Source organism: Lynx canadensis, chromosome B2, assembly GCF_007474595.2.
Source record: "Lynx canadensis isolate LIC74 chromosome B2, mLynCan4.pri.v2, whole genome shotgun sequence".
Taxonomy (NCBI): domain Eukaryota; kingdom Metazoa; phylum Chordata; class Mammalia; order Carnivora; family Felidae; genus Lynx; species Lynx canadensis.
The window spans coordinates 50,369,103-50,381,836 of record NC_044307.1 but is presented as its reverse complement, the minus strand read 5'-3'; the positions used below and the strand labels follow the sequence as shown (position 1 = coordinate 50,381,836).

General features: G+C 42.0%; 1 protein-coding gene across 1 annotated transcript in view; it reads right to left on the bottom strand.

Annotated features, from left to right (window-relative positions):
- Nucleotides 1-4,897: 4,897 nt before the first annotated feature.
- Nucleotides 4,898-12,734, bottom strand: part of PAQR8 (progestin and adipoQ receptor family member 8) — a 43,578-nt gene continuing 35,741 nt past the window's right edge. Inside the window, exon 2 of the mRNA XM_030315704.1 lies at nucleotides 4,898-9,232. Within this exon, the coding sequence (XP_030171564.1) occupies nucleotides 8,147-9,211 (1,065 nt within the window). The 5' untranslated portion in view covers nucleotides 9,212-9,232 and the 3' untranslated portion in view covers nucleotides 4,898-8,146. The remainder of the gene's footprint in view (nucleotides 9,233-12,734) is intronic.

Here is a 12,734-nt window from a genome sequence, read left to right as displayed (position 1 = left end):
GGAACAGAAAATGAAACACCAGGTTGGGGTCTTGAGAACCACATTCATGTCCTTATTGTACTATAAATATTTGTTTGAGCTCAGACAACTTACCTACCTGAGATTCTGGTTATTTCGTCTCAAAAATGAGAAGCCTGAACCAGAATTAATGGTCACTAATTGCTTTGCGGTCATGTGGTCATTTGAAAACAGTGAAAGCTACGCAGAACATATGCAGCATCCTGGGAAAATAAAACATGTCTTAATCTGTTATGAGTGGAGAGAAATCCCTCCCAAAGGCAGAGAGCTGCCACTCTGGTGAGATACTTTTAGACCCCGTGGAAAAGGTGGACACTTTTGTATAGAACCCCCAGCACCCTGCACTGCATAAAGTGATAGAAATAATAATTATTATGACGATGATTGCCACTAGTACTTATTGAAAACAAACTTTGTGCAAAGGTCCTTTTCCCACAGTAAAATTAGTAAGATTCCAAAATGATTTGTTCTTGCAAAAAGAGAAAAACACTGAGTGGAGATGCTTTGCATGTTTCCATAGTTGTCTTTAAGGAAAAGAAATTGCATTAGCTCAGAATAGTGCTCAAGTTCACTTTAATGAATAATAGGATATATTTAATAGGTCCTGAAGATGAGGAAGGGTTCACTAGAGAAATGTAGGGAAATAATTGAGGATAGTCAGTGGTTCTTAAAGCTGGTTTGATACCTTGGAATTTTTCTGAATGGTCACAGATGGCCCCTGAGACTGACATTTGTAATGTGACTAGGTCTGCATTGGATTCTAGCACAGAAGTACATTTAAGAATTTCACCATCAATAACAGCCTAAGGATTATGCTTGGCCAAAGTGTCTAGAAATGAAACAAGAATTGCATCTTCAGGTTTATTTCATTTATCAGGGCAAAACAAAACAAAACAAAAACAAAAACCCACATTACATTTTCTTCTCAATTCTACGCTTCTAGTTCACACAGTCGTCAATGGGGAAGTTAGGCCAGAAAACCTTCTACATTTACTTTGTTTGGGTTAAGAATATGGATTCTGGATTCAAAGGCCTGAGTTTCTGTGAGATTCCATTACTTACTAGCCAGGTAGTCCTGGGCAAACTTACCTAATCTATCAATTTCCACATTTGAAAATGGAGACAATAATATCTATCTCATAGGGTTGTAAGTGAAGGGTTAAGTGAAAGAATCTAAGAAAATAGCTCAGCTAAGGACTTGGCAAGGAGTGAGCACCAGCTAATGTAAACTGTTGATGTTATTATTCCTAGTTTATAGACTCTGCCTTGGATGTTTCATTGCATTTTTGCCCAGAGGACTATCCAGAGTACAAACCAGTGTCAGTAGAACAAGGAAACATTCAAAGCCTATCTGGGAAGTGGAACTCAGCATTCTGAGCACTTAAAAAAATGCTAAGAAAAATTTGGGAAGAATCCTGTGAATACCAGAGAGTGTTCACGGGAATACAGAGTCCATGTGACCAGCCCACAGATGGATTAGCTTGATGATAACCTGGTTTAGTGTAGATTGCAGGGCACAAGATTTACTGTTTTCTACAGGCAAGGTAATGTGCAACTAGTAATTAGTCCATGTAAGTAAACAATGACCGTGAGTTTTCTTGAGCAGAATTCTTCCCCAGCGTACCCTGTCCTGAAGTCATAGTAAAAGCCAAAGTGCTTATAGGGCTCTCACAACTTGTCTGCATTGTCTACTACCCTGTCTCTCTCTCTTTCTCTCTCTCTGTTCATGCCAGCCTCCAGCTCTTCCTAGCATGCTCTGGCCTCAGGGCCCTTACACTTTTTGCATCTGCTTGGGAGAGAAACAGAGCCAACTCCCTCACCTATTTCTGTAGTCTTCCCTGATTCTGTTTAAAATTGCACACCTATCCTGTCCCTCTGGCCTATTCTTGCGATTTCTCCTTGGCACTATCACCTTCTAACATACTACATAACTTACTTATTTGGTTCATTGTTTGTCCTACCCATCCTCCAACCCCTGAATGCAAGCTCCCTAAGGGCAAGGATTTGTGTGTTTTGGCCATTGCTGTATTCCTGGTGCCTAGAACAGGGCTTGGCACCTAGTGGTGTTCAGTGTTTGTGGAGTGGCTGTCAGTGAATCACATAATCACCAGTTCAACAGGCTAGGCCTCCCCTCCAGGGAAAGTCTTTCTAGCAGGGTTTTCTTGGAGGGCTTGATTCAGGAGAGGCATTTCAGAGAATTCTTTCAATACAAGATAATGTATCGTTGGCTTTGTTACATGAGCCTGTATCTCAGCCACAGTATCATCAAATTACCTACATAGTGTAATGTCTGAAGGGAGTGTAATATAACTATCTTGGTATTCCTGTACACTGAGCCAGAGACTGTTGATTATGCACAAAAGAATGGAAGTATTAGGTTGCTTAAAATTTCTAGATCCCAATTTCTGTTTTTTCTTGGAGTTTTATATGACACTGCTAATTTACTTATCATTAACAACATTTTGCCATAGCCTTATTTTTCCCTGGAAGAGATTTATTTTAATAATGGGTCTATGGATTATCTTTTTTCCCTATTTTTTTTTGCATTTTCTTTAATAAGCACATATTACTTGAAAATGATAAATGGGGGACTTTCTGCTAAATCTGTGTAACTTTTTTATAAGGCAGAGAAGTATTTTTTTTTTTAAATCCTATATTCAAAGTCATATCACTTGTCAAAATCCCTGGGAGATCTAATTGTTTGAAGAACTGAAAATCCTAATGAAAGATGAGAGGGAGGGCTTGCAGAATCTTGGGAAGAGTATCAATCCTAGAGGAATTTCTTATCCAAGGAATCGAGGTATTTTCAAGAACCTGTCACTGGAGAGTGAGATTTGATATTATACTCCAGGCCACCAAAGGCCTGTAGCCAATGACCTTTTGGGCTCTGAGAAGACTGTGAGGTGCAAAGAATGCTTTATTTGGCATCCAAGGACAAGGTGTAAAGTAAGTCACTTTAACCTGCAAAGAAACCATACAACCCTAGCTATTCATGAGGTATTTAGGGTCAAAAGTTAAAATGAGATTAAAGTATGCACAACGGTAAAAGTACTTCACACACTGTAAAGGGCTCTGCAAATATTTGGGTATTGATGTTTCTGATTAGCTGAGCCCTATATTTGTCTGAAGAAGAAATCAATTTGAGTTTAAACATTACAACTAGTTATGTGACTTTGAACCAATCCTTCCACTTTCTTAGCGTGTTTTCTAGTTTAATGGAGATCTTGTTGGCCTTCCTTCAAACAATTATGTACAAGCTCAAATGGATGTGGAAATTTTTTGGAAAGCATAATGCATGATAAGATCTGAGGTGTTATTCTGCAGCCTTTGAGTTGGTCAAGGCCTCCTGGAGTCTAAAATACAGTGCATACCTCTTCCTATGAGATCATGTTAGGTAAGAAAAGCCCTTACCTGAGATAGATAAGCTCTTGAAGTTAATATTTAAATGAATTTCTTTTAAATGCAATGCTTTCCCTTCCATATTATTTTGATAAAAATTCCTTAAAGGATAAGATGGTTATTCTTTTTTTAAAGGAGGCAGCTAGAGTGCAACATGCTGTTTCCGATTTTCCAAATCAGGGACCTGTACTCAGGACAGTGAAAAGGGCTAGAGAAGCAATGGGAGTAACAAGGTTTGAGGTGGCCACAGGTGACAGCCTTGCTGGTGGGGAAGATATTTCTAGCCTCTGGGGTGGGGGGGGGGGGAGGGAGGAAAAGAGCTCATTCCTTTTGAAAATGTTCTGGCACAAAGCAAGTCCCAGCCTCCCCTGGGTTTGGCCTGCCATCTGGCCCTCAGACTGGGATCAAGACCTAGAGGGGTACCCTGTGATGGCCCACCATGGGAAGATGCTGGTTCTTGTTTAGCAGTCTGAAAACTCTCTGTAGAAGGATCCCTGGTTGTTGTTGTTGTTTTTCTTACTGTGGTATCTCCAGAGCTAACATGGTGCCTGCCACCAGCAGATGCTCATACATACTTGATGAATCAGTAATTGAAGAGTGGTTAAACTATTAGCAGTGACAACAGAAGCATTTGCAAACTACCTAGGGCCCCTATTGGTCATGAAAAGGGTTTGGGCAAGAAGGACATCCATAATTCCATCAGCGCCTCAACCCAGGCAAATAGTGTTTTCTTACCGTTGTGATTGTACTATGGCCTAAAGCTGAGTAGCCTGGAGAATGACTTTGTTTTCACAGCTATTTAAATATAAGAGTTGGGCTACAAAATCCTTTGGTTCATAGGTGCCACATTCCACAATACATCCATTATAATAGCTGTTATAGTATAATTATAATTCATAATTTTTAGATTTAAAAATATAGTCCATCAATTCAAAATTTTGAAATCTTTAGCACTATTGTTCATAAAACTAGAAGTATTTATTGAATTAGATGGAAATCCTCAGAGAAATCAACTCCATAGCTTTTGGGGGTGGCAATATGATCTACTCACAGGTGTGTTATATGTATTTTGGGGGTTGGGGTATGAAGATGTTTTAAGCTTTTGTATTTTCCTACTTCTTGGTAAATATAAAATGTCCTGACCTCCTCCTCCTGGCAATGTTTGTCTAGATAAAACCTTTCTTTAAGACGGGCCTTGTCAAAGTAGCCTTTGTCAAGAGCCTTGTCAAAGAGGGGTGCCTGGGTAGCTCAGTTGGTTAAGCATCTTGACTCTTGATCTCAGCTCAGGACATCATCTCACCATTGGTGAGTTTGAGCCCTTCCAGGGTCTCTGTGCTGACAGCGTGTAGCCTACTTGGGATTCTGTCTCTCCTCTCTGCCTCTTCCCTGCTTGTACTCTCTCTCTTTCAAAATAAGTAAACTTTTTTTTTTTTTAAAGAACCTTGTCAAAGAAACAAGATAATTGTTGACAGTACAACAATCCATATACAAAATCTGTTTAATGGTCATTCGTGTAAGTAGATTTATATAAACAGAAAATAGTTCCATTTTTTCTTTGCGGAGCAATCAAGCAAAACAATAGGACCAACACAATTAATAGCCCAAAGATTTGGATACAATGGCCATGCTAAGACATGAGCGCCATCTGGAGGGCCAGCTTGAAACTACAGTGCAGCATCTGAAGAACACAATATACTTAACATTAAGATAAGGTACCATTTTGTGGACAGGGGGCAACAGAATCAGGAATGAGCTACCTTCATTCCACAGCCTGAGCTCCTACTATTTCAAGATTCCAGTTAGAGGACTGAGAATATTGTTAATGAGTGAGGTACTTTTAGCAGAGGTGGGAAATGAAACTTTAACATCTGAAGCGTACTAACATTAGCTCATTGGTAATTACAAGGCAGGAAGTATTAGGCAAGAGGGAAATAGGCAAATGTGTCCCCATCTGCTGTGTCCTGATACCCCATCTCCTTACCTTGAGTACGGCCTCATACAAATCCATCAAAATTTTTATTCACAAGATGTAAATGACTGATCGTTTAGGTTTTCCAGAGGCATTTACATTTCAATAGAGACAGAGAGATAACTGGCAGAATTTCCAGATGTCAACTGTTGGTGAGGCTATGGTGGAGTAAAATAACTTCCTTTATCAAATACTTAATTACTTCTTTTAAATAAACGAGGTCTGTTCCTTGCTGATACACTCATTTTAATGCAAATGTTTTAAAAGGAGTCTTTAATCCTTCAAAAGTCTGAGTAGTTTAAACCATCTGCATTTTCTGTGTTTATATATTTTGAATAAGATACTGGTATTTTAATGAGATACCTAGTCCCCAGTGCTCCTCAAATATCTCTGGTGAAAAATTTTATACTTTTTTAAAAATTTCCAATCACTTGGAGGACCAACACCTGTGCAAATTAAAGTAATAATTTCATGGCAATACCTTAAGAGGTTAGTCTATCTGAACTTGTCACAGACCATTTACAGTGTGTCAGCTGGCCTTGCTCTGTCACCCGCATTTGAAGATCACTGCTCTCTTTCCGGCTTTCTCTTCTAAAAAGTACCTGCCTTTGGCCTGAAGATCCACATCCAACAGGACCACCACCATATCCAAGAGCTTGATTTAAACCTTCCTCCCAACTTTTAAAATATGGTCTTTGAATCGTAAAAGTGAATATTTCAAACATTTTCTAGTCCCCATTTTAAACTGACCCTCTTGCGATGTGTTTGTACAACCCCCCCCATTCCCTTGTTTAGTTCAACTGGCTTCAGTTTTGCCACCTTTGTGATGAATTTGGACTAGACATCAGAAGCTTATGTAAGACACTTGGGTAGCACAGAAGTTCAGGTATTTAAGAATTAACAAAGAAATCCATCTAGGAACTCCATGTAGCAGACAAGACATATGCTTTCTTGATATGAAGATTATAGGAAAGCTTCAGTTGAGTGGTTTTTTGTTTGTTTGGTTTTTGCCAAAAGGCAGGTTGACAGAGTCTTTTGAATGATAAGTAATTCTGGTGTTCTGACGTTTTTTCATCCACCGGTTGAAAAGCAATGCATTCTTTTTTTCCTTATTCCTATAACCCAAAACTGAAAATTCCGCATGGCCATATATTAAGTAAAGTGTTCATACATTTCCATTTATAAGGCACAAAATCCACAAATCTCTCAGAGAAAGGAAGAAAACAAAGACGTGAAGATAACAAAATAACCTAGTAACAGAAAAATTTCATCAAACTGGCCTGAAAACAAAGCAGTTTCCTTTGTAGTAAACAGAGACCTTATCCTGATAGGAAACATGGCCTCTGAGAATACTCCCATGGCTCCTCTGTCAACACAGCCCCCTTCACAGGATTAGTACATAAATCGGTCCTCAGAGAAGGCTGTGCGGCCAGAACACATCAATCGCAAGTACCACTTATCCCATAGAAGCTACTGGGCAAAAGAAAATTCTAGCTACAGAGTACCTGGTTCACCATTCTTACCCAAAGGAACCTTCAGGCATTAACCCACAGTGAGCACACATGTTCATCTGTCCTGGGGCTTGATTATTTTAAGGATTCAGGTCTAAGTTGAGGTGGTTATCCACCTGCTGGAGGACCTTAAACCAGGGTAGTTATGTGGGTCCTTTATGTGGTGGCATCTAGTTAAGAGGCCAGACCCTGGATTCCTCTTGAAATAATCAAGTCCCTACAGGGACCCTCAGAACTACTTCGCTCTATTAGTTTTTGTTTTGTTTTGTTTTGTTTTGTTTTTTTAACATGTTGGCCCAAATCTGGAGATTCCCTAGCACAAGCCCCAGATTTTCTGGCCTGTAAGGCAGCCCTAATAGATTTCAAGTACTGCAGTCTACAGGTATAAAACAGAAGTGTCCTATGACACAAAACAGTATCCATGCTTACTGGCTGGGTCTCCTGATGGCTCTTGGCACTGCACTTTCTAGTACCATTTACATTATTATTATTATTATATGAGAATAAGCTTTCTGAATGTCCACATGGATCCAAGCATTTCCTGGAAATATGACTCCTTCATATTCCTCTATATTACCATGCAAGGTACAGATGGGAGTGACAACACTGCAGAGAAAACAGCCAGGCAGACATCATCCTGAGAAAAGAGTCAGTGGCAGAGGAGGGCAAGAGAGAAGGGACCAGAAATCAGATGAACGTAGTAATTCATTATGTCTAAGGGTTTCACTGAGTCATTTTGAAGATTCTGACTTCTCCACCCTGGACAATCTGAAATCCAAATGAAATCGAGTTCTTGGCTCAATTTATTCAATTACCAAAAACCAACATAGTAGGATGGCCATTCCAATACGGTGTGGACCAGCCACACACTTACTTTCCAGTCCCAACTTTTTTATCCCTTCAGCTCCAGGACTTGCCCCTCGAGGCCAAAGTCAGAATTCCCCTACGTTTTCAGGCAGAAAGATCACCCTTAATTTAGTGTCCCATGAATCTTAGCCAAGGTCCCTTCCCTTCCTTTATCTTGTAAGGCTATGACACAGAGGAAAAAGTAATACTCCTTTTATTAGCAACAACTATAACAACAAAATTCTTGAACCCTTTGGCTTTCCAATGCCACGGCATATCCTTGGAAATATGTATTAATTTAAAAGCAACTCTTAAAAGACAAAAAGTCAACTCCTAATGTTGTACTGGGTTTTTTCCCCAAATCACGACAGGCTGCCTCCACATCTCACTCCACCTGCCAGCCTCAAGAATCTTTCTTTGTAAGCCTGTCCTTGACTTTGTGCCTCAGGAGGGCTGCGGTGGCAGCGCTGCAGGCCGCCAAGAAGAAGAAAGACAGACAAGCCGTGTAGACAGACAGGGGGCCGTGGCGCTGCTGAAAGATCTCCTGCCGCCCCTGGTAGTCCAGGAGGATGGCCTCCAGCTGGGAGAGCGTACAGATGGCCAGGAAGGCGTGGAAGATCTGATGCCCGTGGCCCACAATGTCACAGGAACCCGGGAAGTACTTCTCAGGAACCGGGCAGGAGAAGAAATAGGCGCTGACCAGGAAGAAGAGGATCTGGAGAGTGTGGTACCAGGCCGCCTGCTCCTGGCAGCCAGCCAGGTGGCACAGGGCCACGCGGTGTGCCACGGGGCTGATGTCTAGGACGAAGGCCAGCCCTGCCGGCACCACTTGACAGATCTTCCTCATGACTGGGTAAGGCCTGCGGTAGCGATACTTGGCATAGCAACAGCCGGCGCAAGATAACCAGCCACAGAAGGCAGCTGCTGGCAAGAAGAAGAGCCAGAACAGCTCGTACCAGGCCTGGTCGGAGCTGTAGAAGAAGTGAGCCAAGGCACTGCCATACTGGTAGACGCTCACGCCCACGTAGTCCACGAAGTAGAAGGTGTAGTGCGAGAGCTCCGACTTGGACTGCAGCAGGTGGGCCAGAAGGCTGCACGTGAGGTAAGTGATGGAGGACAGGATAAAGAGGAGCAGGGGCAACGAGCGGGTGGAGGCCCACGGCAAGGCCTCGGCCTCAGCGAAGGCCCAGAATCGCAAGAGGACGGCCAGGGCGGCCAGCAGGTGGGTCCAGACGTTGACCACCTCGTTGTGCTTCTGAAAGAGGCTGAAGAAGTAGTAGCGCCACTCGTGGCCCGTAGGGCGGTAGCCGGTGTGGATGTAGGGCTCCCGGAAGAGCTGGGGCACGTCCGTCTCGGGGACGGTGCAGGGCATCTTGGGAAGGCCGTCCTCCAGGAGCTTGGGCAGGCGGCGCAGCTGCTGCCCGCTCACCGACAGGGTGCTCAGGCGCTCCAAGATGGCGGTCGTCATGGCGGCCGGCGGGGCGGCAACCTGCAGAGAACAGAGGAAAGTCGGCAAACCGAGAGACAGGCGGACGGGGCAGAGGCGGCGAGGGCCGTGAGGTTGCTTAGGGCTTCGAGTGCGTTAGGGGAGCCGGGGAGCGGCAGGCAGCTTCTTTGAGCCTCATTTTTGTTTCATCCGTACGTAATCGAGTTGGACTAAGACCCCCGCCCCCCTTACCACCCTAAGATTGGAGTTTCGTCTCTACTACCCACTGCGGTGTGAAGGCACATCTTGTAAGATAGGGCTGTTAACCAGCCTGTTTTAATGATATCAGGAAGGTACGTAAGGGTACCTTTAGAGGTACCTTGAAGTTTCCCAGATGTTATTAAAATGTAGTTACCAGACAGGCTTTAATAGTATGAGACATTATATTGAAATATTAAAAATGATAAATATTGATGTTACTAATGACAGCTTACATTTCTTGACCACCTGATCTTAAAATATCCACTAATTTCACCAGTAACTTGAAAATCTGAGATAAGCAGTAGAAACTTGAACTTCAGAGTAAAGATAGGCAAATGAGTCATCAATTTGGTTGGTGAAGACCAATACATATTCTGGGAAATACTTTAACAGTTAAACAAAATTAACACCTGGCCTAAATTCAACATAAAAATCTAACTGTAAAAGTTGGGGGGGGGGTGTTTTTTGTTTTGTTTTCTTTTTAAATTAAATTGGAAAGTAAGTCGTTTTGCATTTGCTCTCCTGGGCACCTAAATCTGTACCCAATGAATTTTAGACCTCAAAAATGTTTTAACTTACACTTAGAATTTTTTTTACATGACAGATAAGCCAGAGGAGCATAGCAATTATTTCACAAAATATATCACAAAAGAGCTGCAAAATTTCATGTGATTTTTTTTGGTAAAGAAATGGATTTTCAGCATGTATACAGCTACCTTCTGTACTTCATATTTTCTAACCTCTTTTCCTCAGACCAGTTCAAAATCTGATTGATTTATTGAAATGGCTCCTTTCCTTCAGAGCCCTTCTGCTGGGAGAGATACAGCAAGTGCTTCTCAAAGTATTACTAATTTTAGTGAAGAAAATGTAATCTTCCGACTCACATTTCTTAATCAATATTGAAAAAGAAAAAAAATGATAATGATATAAAATGTAGGGCATGAAAATTAATAAAATGTAAAAAAAAAAAAAGCTCAGGGAGACGTGGAGTCAATCCTTGGTTTGGGGCTACTTTCTGGGTAACAGGGCAAGTTATAGAGCTGTCCAGTCTTCAGTGTCTTCATCTGTAAAATGGGAGTAATAATTCTGCATACCATATGGATAGTTGTGATGGTTAAATGAGAAACTCTAAAATATAAAATGCTTACTAAGGATTATGGAGTCAGAAGGACAAAAAGAGGGAGAGTGGGAGAGAGGAAAAAAACAGTCATCAGAATACCTTAATTAATTAAAAAAAAAAAAAAAGAAAAGAGAAGAAGGGGCGCCTGGGTGGCTCAGTTGGTTGAGCATCCGACTTCGGCTCAGGTCATGATCTCGCGGTCCGTGAGTTCGAGCCCCACATCGGGCTCTGTGCTGACCGCTCAGAGCCTGGAGCCTGCTTCCGATTCTGTGTCTCCCTCTCTCTCTCTGCCCCTGCCCCATTCATGCTTGGTCTCTCTCTGTCTCAAAAATAAATAAACGTAAAAAAAAAAATTAAAAAGAAAAGAAAAAGAAAGAAAGAAAGAAAGAAAGAAAGAAAGAAAGAAAGAAAGAAGAAAGAAAGAAAGAAAGAAAGAAAGAAAGAAAGAAAGAAAAAGAAAACAAAAGAAAAAGCTAAGCAGTGCTTCTGCTGTCAGCCAGCAGGAGGATCCGAAAGCCTGAGTTAAGAGTCCTCCAACTAAACTCCAGTGGCAGTTGGTGACAACACAGCAGGGGTAAAGGAGAGGGACAGGGAATGGTGGGAACAGATGGAGTATGCCAGCCCTAGGATCAAGTGGACGCATTGCATGGCTGGGCCTAGGACATGGGGCAATGTTTCAAGTTGTCTGGTAGCTATTGGCTGAGAAGTATGTGGCCTGGGGGAGCTGGGCTTTGTTGAAGCTCTGGGGAATTAAAGAGCTCTATTCTTTAGATACAGGCTTCTTCCATCTCTTGTGAAGTAGAGAGAAAAATCAGAAATATTGGTCTGATTTTGTGGTTGGGAAAAGTAAAGGTGAGTCACTGGGGATATGAGCTGTAGAATTGCTCCACCTTAGCATTGTTGTCTAAGATCAAGGGTGTTTCCATCATCCCTGGGCACCCAAACCAATTGGAGACAATTCCACATCTAAAGTTAAATAACACATGTCTGTAGAATTTCTGCCCATCATTGTCTCCTCAAAATAGGATGTCTGGGACAATAGGTTCTTATAAACCAAACAAAGCAAGTGAATTTCTAAAGACTGAAAACTCAGGTTTTGATTGTCTAATGGTTGGAACTCAACACAGTTTAGACATGGGAACCAACTGGCATCTGTCCATTCTGAGGACATGATCTGACAGATCATGATACTGCTTTATTGTCAGTTTCTAGAAAACCCTGTCTGCAGAGCTCTGACCTCAAGTGTTCCTCCAGTCCTCATACCACTAACCTAACTTCATGGCTTTATGTTGAGTTCTTTTCAGAAAATTATTTCTAGTTCTCTCTTACAGAAAATAAACTAGGAGAGGTTTTAGAACTAAGAAGTACAAGACCTAATGGTTTTAACTTCAAAGGAAAGGATGCACAGGGGGAAAAAATGGCAGAATCATTATTTCCCTTGCAAATGAGAGCTTCTTTTCCAAGGATCTTTAATTATTTTTAATGTTTATTTTTGAGAGAGAGAGAGAGAGAGAGAGAGAAAGAGCAAGTGGGTGAGGGGAAGACAGAGAGGGAGACAGAATCTGACGCAGGCCCCAGGCTCTGAGCTGTCAGCACAGAGCCCTATGAGGGGCTCAAACTCACGAACTGTGAGATCATGACCTGAGCCGAAGTTGGATGCTTAACCGACTGAGCCACCCAGGTGCCCCTCCAAGGATCTTTAAAGTGCTGCCACACCAGCCTCAGGGTCTCCTTAATAACCCCATCCTCTGGAGTGTGTAGCCCAACACCCATGGAGAGAGCCCAACACCCACGGAGTATAGTTGCAGGGACACTACCACAATGGTCTCCGACTCAAGATATGATGTCTTATCTGTCAGTAATGAGGGTGCTGCAAAGATCTAGGTCATCTATGTGTGGGTGAAGAGGATCTAAATTTTTACACTTTGGAAGTGAAAAATGAAAAATTCTAAACTAACAGTCAGAAAGAGAGCGGATTATTTCTTTGTCCTTTGCTTAGCAACTGCCCCTTCCCCTGCCATAAAATTCTCCCTTCACCAGAGAGCAGCCACAGCAATGGTAACAAAGTATAATTTTTAAAATCAGCATTAACTTCAGAAGCCCTGTCAAGTGGAGTCCCCCATAGTTTACCCCCATAGAAAGGATTTACTTTCACTGTTCCAGAGTGTGCAGTACTTCCAGAAA